The sequence below is a fragment of the Labrus mixtus genome, chromosome 7, assembly GCF_963584025.1.
Source record: "Labrus mixtus chromosome 7, fLabMix1.1, whole genome shotgun sequence".
In the NCBI taxonomy this organism is placed as follows: Eukaryota; Metazoa; Chordata; class Actinopteri; order Labriformes; family Labridae; genus Labrus; species Labrus mixtus.
The window spans coordinates 11,149,816-11,163,024 of record NC_083618.1 but is presented as its reverse complement, the minus strand read 5'-3'; the positions used below and the strand labels follow the sequence as shown (position 1 = coordinate 11,163,024).

General features: G+C 40.6%; 2 protein-coding genes across 9 annotated transcripts in view; one reads left to right on the top strand and one right to left on the bottom strand.

The window, feature by feature from the left end:
- Positions 1 to 29: 29 nt before the first annotated feature.
- Positions 30 to 3,362, top strand: LOC132977949 (protein disulfide isomerase Creld1). 2 transcript variants are annotated; one of them, XM_061042885.1, is made up of 6 exons: positions 30 to 341; positions 1,122 to 1,333; positions 1,433 to 1,516; positions 2,311 to 2,406; positions 2,524 to 2,664; positions 2,758 to 3,362. In XM_061042885.1, exons 2-6 carry the CDS (start codon positions 1,162 to 1,164, stop codon positions 2,976 to 2,978), a joined length of 714 nt encoding a protein of 237 aa, XP_060898868.1. In that variant the 5' UTR covers positions 30 to 341; positions 1,122 to 1,161; the 3' UTR covers positions 2,979 to 3,362. The 2 variants fall into 2 exon arrangements, with proteins under 2 accessions (XP_060898868.1, XP_060898869.1); XM_061042886.1 differs by lacking the exon at positions 1,433 to 1,516.
- A 6,763-nt stretch (positions 3,363 to 10,125) lies between these two features.
- erc2 (ELKS/RAB6-interacting/CAST family member 2) overlaps positions 10,126 to 13,209 on the bottom strand; it is a 36,297-nt gene continuing 33,213 nt past the window's right edge. For 5 of the 7 annotated variants that reach the window (XM_061042875.1, XM_061042877.1, XM_061042876.1 and 2 more), the window contains 5 exons: positions 12,964 to 13,111; positions 12,425 to 12,463; positions 11,210 to 11,884; positions 10,361 to 10,428; positions 10,126 to 10,265 (listed from right to left, as the gene is read on the bottom strand). In XM_061042875.1, coding sequence (XP_060898858.1) covers positions 10,402 to 10,428; positions 11,210 to 11,884; positions 12,425 to 12,463; positions 12,964 to 13,111 — 889 coding nt within the window. In that variant the 3' untranslated portion in view covers positions 10,126 to 10,265; positions 10,361 to 10,401. The remainder of the gene's footprint in view (positions 10,266 to 10,360; positions 10,429 to 11,209; positions 11,885 to 12,424; positions 12,464 to 12,963; positions 13,112 to 13,209) is intronic. The other 2 variants (XM_061042878.1, XM_061042881.1) reach the window with 1 other exon arrangement.

The following is a 13,209-nucleotide window of genomic DNA, read 5'->3' as shown; positions in this document are numbered from 1 at the left end:
TCACGAATTCATTTAGTGTGAGACTGTCAGCAGTCCGGTCTATAAATACATTAGTCTATTTTTGTCCTTGGTGGATCTCGGATTGTGATTGGTTTCTTCTCCGTGGAGGGCAGTGTATCTCATTGGTGTAATCTAGTGTCAGTTTAAGGACACAGACGCGTCTGAACATTTTCCCATCCGATACTGGAGGAGCAGTCGTGTGAGGCCTGCATGTCCCGCCCGTTGTTAATGTGTGGTTTATTACACTAACAGGTTATGTCACAAGTGTGATAAAGCCGTCTAACTTATATTGACTTCATTTATCACTTTACGATATGACGATACGGTGACGCTGAATAGAGGTAGGCAAAAGAAAACCCCTAAACTCAACACACACACACACACACACACACACACACACACACGTGTTGTGTTGACTGCTGCAGTGTCACGTTCACCGTGTGTTCTGTGGGACGTGATACGAACACTCAGCATGTCAAACACAACGCTCAGTGTGGCGCTCACAGCCTGTCCTAATGGGACTTTATTTTAAATTGTAAATAAACTTTTGTAATCGAAGATATTCTGACTCCAATAATACAAAGCCTTGATTTTACCCCTTATAGTTATGACATATAGCCATTTCTGTAACATACTACTTTGAGTCGACAGACAATAGAGTGGTAAGATGTATGGCCTATATCGTCCATAATAAAACGTGGGTAAAGAAAGTTTTCTGTGATAACATAAATAACGTAAAGGCCTAAATATGATTTGAAATGATCAAAAACATTTTACAATCCGTTTTAATGAAGAAATTAAGAGAAATGTAGCAACAAAAACAGACATTTCTCACAGGGCTTCCTTTCACTAAAATATATTTCTAGGGCGAATAGCTTATGGCTTGTATGGATTCTGATTAGTCAAAGATCTATGTGGTCCTTTGATACACATGCACACATGCAAGATACACAAACATGCACACACACTCAGAGGGAGAGAGAGCAAAGCCCTTTAGCTACACAATGTAGTGATACAAAAAGTTAAAACAATTAATTTTTTTACTTGAATGTACCCTCTTCTGTTAGCAATCTGTTCCTCATTATCCACCTGGCAAGAAACATGTTTATCTTCTTAACAAGAAACACAAAGCAGCTTTATCTGGTGGACCTGCTGGGACAGATGGGAATGAGGATGCTTCACATGAACCTGCTGCAGGCTGCTTTGCTGTGTTGTCTGTTAGCTGTTAAGGCACACAGCTGCCCTCCTGCCTGCAGTAAGTGTTCAGGCCCAGAAAACCACCATTGTGAGGGATGCAGTACAGGATGGATACTCCATAACAACACCTGTGTAGGTACTGTATACAGAGTCTGCAGAGCCAATAGTGCTTGTGTATGAGACGTAAAACAAACAGACTATTGACTATCTGTTACATTTTTCTGATCTGTCGTAGACTTAAATGAGTGTGACACCGAGCTGGGTATCTGTCCTGCAAACAACTACTGCTTCAATACAGAGGGTTCCTTTGAGTGCAGAGGTTAGTGCTTTAAAATGATATAAGGCACAGTATATTTGAAAAAGTACATTTGTATTAAATGCTTGTTAAGTCTTTGGTATACACTAAACATTTAGAGTTTTCTAGTGGGCTAAGTATATAGTTCTAGATATCGAATAAATAAGTAAAAGTTGAAATCGAGTAAAAAGTGAATGAATAACGGATTAATCTTGTAAAACTAAAAGGTTTCAATTTCCCAGGGTTACATCTTTATATAGTTTGTATTTTACCACCAGCTGTTAAAATATTGTGTTAAACTGACAATTAAATATTTTTTTGATTTTTGACAAATACATTTAATTTTTCAACTCTTTTTATCCTGATGCCATATTTTTTTTTAGTTTTTCTAATTTTGGAATGTGGCAAAATTGTCCTTAAAATACAGTATCAATTAAATGTCCTGTGGGGAGTCTTTAACTGGTTAAAAGACAGACTGGTGTTAATATTGATGTCTTAATGACCTACAAAAGCAAATAAGACCATCAGTGAAAAGACTGGTTATTTCTTTATTGTTATCTATTGTGCTTGTGTGTACTGCTGGAGGGTATGTGTCAAACAAGTTATAGCCTGCTGCTGAAACAGACCTATTTTATATTCCCCCTTACAAAGATCACAGTAAAGGTTACAAGACAACAGGATGAGATTTTAACTTTAAAAAACTGACTTAACCTTAAGCTCCAGTTGGGTATTAAAATGACATGATGCTCCCTTTCTCATATAATTTCATTGGGATTCAGAGTTGTACTTCAAATATTTAACCTTCACTCTTCCACCAGATTGTGACCCGGCCTGTGTGGGATGTATGGGCAGCGGACCAGCACGGTGCAGGAAATGTGCCTTGGGGTTTACACTTACAGGGTCCAAGTGTTTGGGTAAACAGAGAATATTTCTGAATATTATATTATTAGCATGCATTCATTATGTTATATTATATGAGAAAGCAGTGATCTAAAATCATCTGATGCTGTCTCTGTCTTTCTCTTGCTCAGATATAGATGAATGTAGTGACAGGGTGCTGGCCTGTCAGGGTCTGGATGAAATCTGTGCCAACACAGTGGGCTCATTCCACTGTGACTGTGCAAAAGGATTCATACGCAGGGATGGTGTCTGTGTGAGGAAGCAGCAGCCAAGTTAGTCTCATCTTACAATACTCGGAAGATGTTTGCACCCACAACCACTTGAGCATCTCCATCAGCCTCTGACTTGTCCGTCTCTCTGTGCAGGTGTTCAGGGGAAAGGTCTGTTTGAGGACATGCAGGATGATGAGGTGGAAGTGCTGCAGCAGATGTTCTTCGGGGTGGTACTCTGTGCTCTGGCCACGCTGGCCGCTAAAGGAGATATGGTCTACACGTCTGTATTCATGGGAGCGACGGCAGCCATGGCAGGGTACTGGCTTTCTGACCGGGGAGACCGTTTGGTAGACAACTTCTTCAGGGTACGGTAACGCTCTGAGCTGATCCAAAAAGGACTTCAATATTTAAGAAGGTAGATCTATTAGCATGGGTTACAGCTCAGCAAGGCAGGTAACAATCACTGTTCAGAAAAGTCATTTGAATATTTTACAATTACTTGTAATATAGAGATATGACTTATTGATATTCAAATACATCATACTATGGAAAGCTCTAATCAAATCACTCTTTTCCAATGGCAAGAGACATTTTCTTATGCTCACCTGCTCTGGCTACTTGTGTGACTGGATTGATAGAAATGATTGTTAGCCGTTTTTTTTCTCTCCCTTGGCTTCCACTTTGGTTAAAATGTGTGGTTGATTTACCTTCTCTCATCACTGAGTTGTATTTAAATGAATTAAAATGAAAATATCTTGGCTATCAGCAGTGTTTTTAATTCTCAACATTCAATGCAGGCACAGTTTTCGTCGAGACAAAGAAGAAATCATTGTAACCTATAATGAGAGATGCATTTGAAAGGGGTTCATTTGTGAGGGTAATCGACTTTACATTATACTCTTTTTCTTTTTCATTTCAACTATTCAGCTGTTGTAGTCTCATTTTATTATTGTTTGAAGGAGCTTCTTTATACTGGCACATTGAGCCACCAAAATATAAGTTTGACGATTGTAATCGACCAAACAGCCTGCACTAATATATGAACATGTTTGTCTTAAGGTACCATGTAATAGGTTTACTTCTTATTTTGTATTTACAGTAGATAATCTAAATACAAAGCATGTACAGTTTAATATTTTTTCAACAAATTGAACTTAATTTGAATTTGACCCTTTTCCCAAAAAGCATCTTAATTTTTTGTTTCATTGTTAAACACTGAACTAGAACTTTCTTGTACAACACCAAACGGTTCCTCTTTAATCATTTTCATCATCAACACATTTCTACTTAAATAGTTGAATACTGTTGCATTAGTGGAAGCCTTTCCTCATGTAAAGCAAGCCAATGTACAGTATGTGGCGATACCTTCAAGCTAGTTTAGCCAGGCAACTCAAGCGGCTCTGATTTTACACTCACATTCATCATTCTTCACAATGACCCATTAACACATCCAACTTTTACTGTTTATCTAAGCTGAAAGATTTCCAATCTCCCCCTCTACTCAGTCACTGCTCAGTGCTGTGCTCTACTCGTACCTTCTTACCCCACCACCACCCCAGCATCCACCTGTAAACTCCAACTGGGGGTTTAGAAATGATCTCTTATCTCCTCAAATTTCTGCATGTACAATGAATCTGCGAGACGTAATGAGGTTGGATCCTATATGCCTTACTCAAACTATTTTTTGCTGCTGCAGTGCACATTTCAAATTATTCCTAAGAGTTATCTCACTGACATGACAGAGTGTATCATATTTAATGAATTAAAGGGCTCTTTGAATGTGTTCTTAAATCCTTTTGTAAAGATTGGTTTTATTGTTACTGTAAATCACTTTAGTACAAACCCTGTTTTTTAAAGCGCTTTGTAAAAACCTGCTAACTTGATGTAAAGTAGAACTTAACTAAAGCAGGTAGTACCCATTCTTACAATAAGTCACAAATAAGCTATAAACCATATACCTTCTTCACCTGTGTGCTTGTTTGGACAATATACTGTATAAACATGGACGTAGTCTCAGGGATGTCACCCTATGGTTTCTGAAGCCCATGGATGGCAGTCCTCATATTTAACATGCTGTTTCAAACTAACTTTCGGTCAACCTAGTTACAGGCAAAGAGGAGAAGCTGATGCAGGCCTTAAGTCTCCTGAAAAACGGCTACAAGCTGCCCGTCTGTCAGTCATATCAGTCACGCCCATTATTATGATTAACTCTCTAAGTCATTGGGGGGGGGGAATCAAAATGGATGAGTCATTAGTCCCCCGTACAGTGTGTGCCGATAAAGATACGAGCTATTCAGACCAAATTTGTGATTTGAACCTGAATAAAAACACGTTTATTTCTGCTTTGGGTGGGTGTTTGTGACTTCCAGGGCTTTTGTAGCTAGCCTCAAGTGGGCATTCAAGGAACTGCAGTTTTTTACACTTCCTTGGCATTTGCCTTCATTTTTCAACACTGGAGGTTGCTGCTTGGTTTGTACTTAGCTAAGATATCATTCAATTTATAAAAGGTTCATACTATTTTTTTTAGTACAAGAAAAAAGTAGATTCTACTACTAATATTAAATGTTTTTAACTGGAAGTAGAAAATGACCAACAGAGACAGAAAGAAAGTCACCTTTATTTGATGGATATAAACAAGCTGGCCAACACTCAATAGTAATATTCTGTTACAGCACATACAATAGCAAACTGGGGCACTGAGGACAGCCTCCTAGGTTTTAAAAAAAACATCACAGAGTATCCATGCTTCATTCAGTACTTTGACTCAGTCTCGCTTTTTTTTTTCTCTAGGGACTTCTTCTGATAAAGTTTTTCTTCTTTTGAATAGATTGTTCTCTTGTGCATTCATGACACACACAGATACACACACATACTGACAAACACATCCATAAAGGCAGCTATACACACTCAAACTCACACACACACACACACACACACCCACTCGCATCCCTCTTTTCTGAATACATTTACACAAGCAACCCCAAGAAACATGCTTCACTCTCACAGAACTGTACAGGCTGTCTACTAATGGGACACAGTAAGTGAGACACACATCACTCTCAAACACAACATCACACCGTCACAATGCACGATGCGGATGCAATAATGAGTGAGGAATGATGCATCATGGGAGATTAACTCACGTTCACACAGGTTTTCATTCAGCATGCTGGACACTCACATTGAACTTGTTCCTAGGTTTTTACTGTACAGCTCAAACATTTACTGAAATTAAATAGTACAGTCTCAAACTGGCATTTTCAAGAAGCAGAAACAATAGAAAAAATAAAGGTAACTGAAATAGAAAAAATAAATACAAATAATACAAATAAAAAAGTCAATATTTGTTCTGTTTAAAGAAAAAAAAGTTTCTGGCATTGGTCACAGTGATTTGTTTGATCCAAAGGTTTAGCAACATATATAAAAAAGAAAAACAACCTGAATAACAACAATAAGGTGAAAATATATGTTCTGTCTTTTCATACTTTTTCTCAAAGGCTTTGGAATTACTGCTAACTCTAAAGGCCTTTATCTCGAGTTTTTCCTACATGGCTGCCTGCAGGCACAGATGCAGACTTGACTTCTTGACTCCACCTCACACTGAGTGCAGTGTCAGTCATTCACAACCAGGATTAGTCTTAAGTCTAAGCCCAGGAAAGCAGCCTCAGCCTCAATAAGCCTCTGTGTCTCCGAAACCTTTTTGACACGACGATTGAGAAATCACTCTGCATAGACAACAGGAGATTATCCTTACATCACCACGCTCAGTTGGCACGTTATGTAAAAATCAGCATGCATGGGCACAATTGAAATGTTTCATGTTTTCTACCATGTAAATCATATATGGTGTTTCATGGTAGGAGAACCCCCTACTTCAAGTATTCAGTAGATATGGACCTGAAAATGGAGGATTCATACTCCACCTCCTGATGGTGAAGTGATACGTTTTTTTGCTCCTTTGTCTGTTTGCATTGTCTTCCCTTTTTTTTTTTTAAAGAAAAATCCAAATTAGGACTTTTCTTAGAACTTTTGTAAACACAAACACCACACAATTTGCCGATTCTTGGTCAGTGACAGACGCAGTAGAGGGTCATGTTCGGAGCCGACACAAAACGTGATGCATGGATCACCTCGGTTAGTGGAAGATGGGAGAGACATTTATATATAACAATCAACACTTGGCCAAAAACGGGAGACACACACAGGCACCATAAGGGGAGGGAGAGGACGTGGGGAGAGTAACAGTCTAATTCAACTTTCCACAACACTGCAACAATATGTGCTGGATTTTTCTACTAAACGAGCTGTCACAGTCACATTTTGTCACCACTTCGGTTCACAAGACGACGACGACACAACAGGTGAAAGAAATGCATCCGACAGAGTCACTCAACCCTCCACTTGGATGTAAGTAGTGATAGTCCTCACTCACAAGTGCAAGTTTTTCTGCCTGCTGAATGCAGCAGACATAATCTCATTGCTACCTATGTGAGTTGCAAAAACTCAAGATCGTATTTCTTGTTTGAAAGTTGTCACCACAAGCAAATGGTCTTCAACTGAATGTTTTTCACATTTAAAAAGGAATGTTATTATATCAGCTTTTCTAGCCTTCCATTTAGACTTGAATATACTTCTCTATTTCCCATCAACTCCTCCAAAGCTCTTTTTTTCTGGGCTGTCCTGTGTTTTCAGACAGGGAATGTTACTTGCTGCTGAGGGGCTTTCTCACAAAATACAAACCAGAGGAAAAACACACCACTCAACACACTAAATAAGACACCTCTCTGACCTCCAGCCAGTTAGAAAAATAACCATGAAGAAAAAACGTAGATATATTATCTTTGTCAGTTTGAAACGATTTTCTGACCACGTATAGACACACTCTATAGAATTCTCTCTATATGTATAATATATGTATATCTATCATATATGTGTACAGTTTTTTTTTTACGAGGCACAGGCCACCTTGTTAAGAAGGAGAAAACGAGTCACTATGTTTAGGGAGGTCACACAGACTACTACTGGAAGAGGAGGATTACAGGAGAGAGGGGAGCAGGAGCACACTGCAGGTCAGACATTGGGCTGTCAATGGTTCAAATAGGCCTGCAGGGAAAACATCTATTGAGCATCTCCTCCCTTACATAGTCTGTAACAGTATTTATAATAGCAGTAGTCCCCCATGGTCGAATCATATGTACAAGGCTGTCTTTTACAGTGTTTTTATGAAGGCTTTTCTTTTTTTAAATCTCTTATTACCAGGTCGTCTGACACCATTCAGTTTGAGCACCAGCAGAAGCACCAATAGTAAAAATTCCTGCAACATGGAGGAGGTGCATAGGTGCATAGTCTCAGAACCTCAAAATAGTCGGACCGATGAATATTTGCTGACCGCTCTCTTGGCCTCTGATTGGATGGTGGATTACACTTTGATTGACAAATTTGAGAAAGGATGAGGAACTTAAACACGCATTCACTCCATGTTAACACCTGCATAGATTGATTTTTTTTTGACTACTTCTGATTCAAATGAGGTAACATGAAGAAACACCAATGGCAGCCACAGCCTTAAGGCCAAAATGGGCCCGAGAAGTGGAGGGCCCTAGCTCATGCAGCCCTGTTGCTGCAGGCAAGGCTAAAGGCGGACTAACTGTAAACTCTGAGCTCTTTCTTTCCGACGATGAAAAATCACTCAAAACTGGGATATGTAGAACATGCTATACTCTGTTTTTCTTTTTTTAAAGTTAAGGGACATTGTATCACTTCTAAGGATGCTGAATATGATCTGCACTAGAAATGGGAAGGTATAAAGGTTATAAAAGAGGACAGTGTGAACCACAAAGTGTCATGGACACAATCAGGTGACTAAAACAATAGAAGAGACTCTGAGGGTCATGACAGCCAGGTAAAGGGGCCAGATGTCACCAAGTGGGTCAGCAGGGCAGTGAGGATTGAGACAAAGTCAACTGGGAGCCAACCAGAGTAAGAGGAGTCAGTCTGGAAAGTGACGCAGACACCAACACAACCATGATCTTGAATCTGTCAGTGGAAAGAGGATGAACAACAAAATACTGAGCACAGACAGTCAAGAGCTATCTGCTGGGAGGATGAAGAGGGCATTGTTGGCCTGAGGAGGTGCAGCGTCCTGCAGGTGACAGACAGGTGAGGTGACCTCTGGTTCTGGGCTGCTGTTTTGATCACATGACTTGTCAAAGCAAGGTCTGACACAGAGAACACTGTGGTCCATCAGCAACAATTTCTTTCTCTTTACTTCAGTTTCAGTCCTTTATCTGTGATCAGCTCCGGTGCGAACAAAAAGACGTCCAGGGTCACCTTGAGCAGAAAACAAAGAAGAACAAAGTGTGAGTTGCATTTTTAAAATGTAACTTTAATCACTTATTGTGTTTTTACACTTGCACAAAACTCCTGACATTTTCTAGGGTGAGCTGCATGTGTGAACACGAACTGATAATGTCATCACCCTGACTTTTTGCCGAATCTCTACTGCCAGTCCCCTAGTTACATTTTTGCATTAAGTAAAATGATCAGATGTGTAAATGCAGCAAGAAAATTGCTATTCAAGAAAATTCACTGCAAGTAAGAAGGAGGGGGTGTTGATGTTTACATCTAGCGACCGGTGAGCAACCAGTGCTATGGTCATGTAGGTAATGAAACTGCATCATTTTGAATCCTCGCCAGAATGTTCTTCTTCGCTCTTTCTGCAAAATGAGATTAATAAAGTAGGAGGCTTTTTAGTTTTCCATCTTTTCAAAACGACACGTTTACATCACCTGACAACCGAAGTAAAACTGAGATATTAAGATAGCCTGTGAGTTTTGGGCACTTGCAACCCTTATAGAGTAAACACAACACTATGCCAATCGCTAGAAAAGTTCTTGCCGGTATTACAGCTTTAAGAGTTACCATGGTAACTAGCAACTTTCAGTTGAATGTGCCTGCGGTTGTCAGACTGAATGGCCGAACGAATGCCTCCTTGTTTAGCTTTTGATATCTAAGAAGTATTTCTGATATCATAATAATCCAGAAGCCAAACATAGAGGCATTTGTTGGGACACTTTCAGTCGCATTTGTCTTAAAGTCACAACAGAACATCACTCTAGTGACCTTATATTTATGGAGAATCCTTCTCCTTACACTGTTGTAGGAGGAAAGTCTACAGTCGCCAGGTGGGTGGTTCCATAAGTGTGTGATGTCACTCCAAAGCTCTGAAAAGTGTAAGACTACACTTTGCCTGCCATCTTGGATATCTTGTTAAGATTATTACTGCAGTCTCCTTTTTATGTCCCACCTCCCCAGAACCCTCTCCCGTCTTTCAGGGAAAACGTCATGCTGTGGGATACATATGTGAATAAAGACTTGGCTGTCCTGTTCTAGAACTTTTCAGGGATGCATAGCGTAAGAGAAAGCAGTTTCAATTAATGCATTTTCATGGTAGTATAGACAATGTGTTTCCTGATTCGTTACATTACCTGCTGAGCTGTCGGTCTCCCCGCATGACCTGCACACCTGAGTGCCCCCTCCTCTCCCATCGGAAAAAAAGGTCCCATAGCTGAGTGTTGATTAGGTGGAGGTAATAAATGTTTGGTCGGGTGGTGTTTCAACATCATGGCATTGCTGTGCTCCTCCAGTAGTGACTGAATCATCTAAATGTAGGAGATGTAACAACATTTTGTTTTAAAATGCAGGCGGAGAGGCAACAGTGAATCATATCAATGTGGAAGTCTTAAATTTATCTCACCCCTCAAAACAACATCAGAGCTTTGGTTGTCACAGCTGGGATTATGCCCAAATGCCCTCGTCGTCATCCTGAGATATGCAAGAAAGGAGAAAAGTAATCAGACACTGGCAAAGGCGTAAAGATTCTTTTAAGTTAAAGCAGCAAAAAATGTAATAATGTAATTCCTAGTGACAGTGCAGCTTTATGCACAGTTTGTATAAGGCTATACTTTGAATCGTATGAATTTGCATCACAAGAAAGTAATTGCTGCAGCTCCCTACAGCACCATAGTTAGAACCAACAATGCTCCAGAGTTTGTTGACTTCTATCATTTCTTGAACTGTTTATTTTCAATACCATTTTTCAACAAATATTTTCCTAAATCAACACTGAACGACAATAATAAAAAGTGAGGAACAAACCCTGCTCATAACAAGTGATGTCCCAGGTATTGTCAAAGTAATAGTAACAGCATGCTATAACTTGAGTTTTCTGATGCTCAACAGTCAGAAAAACAACTCTGAGCAAGAGGTCGAGAGATTTGTAACAGAGGAAGCACATTAAAGCTACCGTGAGAAACTTTCATTTTATCTTGGTGACCCCTGTGGACAAAGAGGTACACCTCATCTCTTTGCTAATAACAGAAATTGTAATGCGCCTTGGTTCTCATCAAGTTCTGAGAGAACGTAAACTCTGCGGTCAAAAGGACTAAAATCAGGCTGTAAATGGAACGCTTCAATGTCTTTCTTTGATGCAGAAGATGTTTTAGGGGCCTACTTAAAAAGATTTCATCTAAATGTGTCAATGATGTTGAAGTAACTAGAGAATTCGGTGGGAATTTGTGATGTTATCACATGGAAGACACCTCACCTGGTCCTGGTTGGGACGGTGACCAGCGTGCGGGGGTCCTCTGGCAGGCCCTCCACGATGATGGGGCGACGGGTGACGTGGATGCTGGGCATGGTGTGGGTGCTGTGGGTGCTGAGGATGCTGGGGATGTGGATGTTGTGGATGGGGTCCTTGTTGCGCAGGGCCATGTGGGTGCTGTGGGTGAGGGTGCTGCTGTGGAGGATGTCCATGTGGGTGCTGCTGAGGATGCTGTGGGTGCTGCTGGTGAGGGTGCTGGGGCTGTTGGGGACGTGGGTGCTGTTGTTGTTGATGCTGTTGGTGCTGGGGAGGTGGTTGGGGATGTTGCTGGGGGTGTTGCTGAGGATGTTGCTGGGGATGTTGCTGGGGATGTTGCTGGGGGTGTTGCTGGGGGTGTTGCTGGGGGTGTTGCTGGGGGTGCTGCGAGTGGGCAGGGTGTGGGTACTGGGGTTGTGGCTGCTGTGGGTGCGGGTGCTGTGCGGGGGCCTGTGGGTGCTGTTGATGTTGTGGATGCATGGTGTGTGAGTATGGAGTCTGCTGGGCGTGGGGAGCATGGGGGTACTGGGGCTGGGGCTGAGGCTGTGCGTGGGCGGGCTGCGGCTGTGGGTGGTGAGGACCGTGTGGGTGATACTGCTCGTCTTCATAGTTGTCTGCGATCAGCTTCATTCGACTCTGTGTCTGCGGGAAGATGAGAGAAGAAATGATTTAATAGAAAATTATGATTATTATTTTAAGTATATGTGGGTCTTGATTTAAACAGCAATACCTTACAATGTATTAAAATGCATCATCATAGGAACAAACACACTTTAGGCTTTAACTTTGCTTTTTTTAGTCTTCAGACTGTGTCAACTGTTGATTAATATGGGTAGTCATTCTGAAGGATATCTAGATTTTGAAGATAAAAGAACATTTGGGGAAAGGTCCCATATTTTGTTAAAACCAAAAGAGATATGCAAAAGCAACAATCAGTTGATAAGCTTGAACAGGGAAAACAAATCTACTGCCTCACTCACATGATATTATATATTTAAAAGGTTGTGGTGGAGGGAGGAGGCTAGCGTTAGTGACTATCTTATCATCTTAGGCATCGGTCATTTTTAAGACATGTATATTGTATAGTTACCACCCGAGTTCCTCTAAAGAGACTCAAGTAAAGAAATAAAAAAGAAGACTTGGGTCCTGACTTGGGCTTGACGGCTGGATGTTTCTACTTACTTGAGACTTGACTCCTTGAATACCTGACATGACTTGAAGCTTGAAAGCAAAAACATTTAAGACTCAATGTTTGACCTAATGAACACATCTTGAATAATAGATTATAAGGCTTTAGTATGAATTTGACATTACGCTTTGCAAAAAAACACATTGCTTGTAGCAAAATATCCACGCTGATGTGAAATGTATATTCATGGTCAGAAAAAAAGTAGCATTCGCCTTGCACTTTGCTAATGAAAGCTTGTAGCTTGATTTGTAGCTCTTTAGAATGACTCAAGCTTTAAGCGGCCCAAAAAGAGGTAAAAGTAGCCCTGACTCATGCTGCAAAATTAGATGCTAACATTGGGAATAGCGCCAAAACTAGAGCAGCACAGAGAATCTGTGAGCATGCATGCGCACCACTCTCGGCAGATGAAATGGAAATATGGCTAGGTTCCTTCTACAGCTTTATTTTTCATTGTGATTAATGTTGCCTTGGCAATGAGATACAGACTTAGACACAGACTGCATATTCTCTGACACTGTGCTGCAGTACTTACGTGCTGTTTGAGCTGGTGCATCAGTTTGTCCCGCTCCCTCTTGAGGGACAGCACTTCATCCTGGGTCTTCTTTTTATTGGAGGCAGAAAGTTCCAGTAGTGCAATATTAGCGTCTTTCTCACTGATGGCTGCCAGCAGAGCTTGTTGCCTAAAAGAGTTAAAAACCATTTGGCCATCTGAACTTTTGTTTTGAAATAAGGAAGAACATTTCATAAATGATAAATACGGTAGGTGGGCAATTTAATG

Bases quoted from the DNA above. Each gene is read 5' to 3' on its own strand.
- LOC132977949 (XM_061042885.1), top strand. From the start codon at position 1,162: ATGGGAATGAGGATGCTTCACATGAACCTGCTGCAGGCTGCTTTGCTG. The intron at 1,334-1,432 runs GTACTGTATACA...GATCTGTCGTAG, and splicing joins CCATAACAACACCTGTGTAG to ACTTAAATGAGTGTGACACC. The intron at 1,517-2,310 runs GTTAGTGCTTTA...CTCTTCCACCAG, and splicing joins GGGTTCCTTTGAGTGCAGAG to ATTGTGACCCGGCCTGTGTG.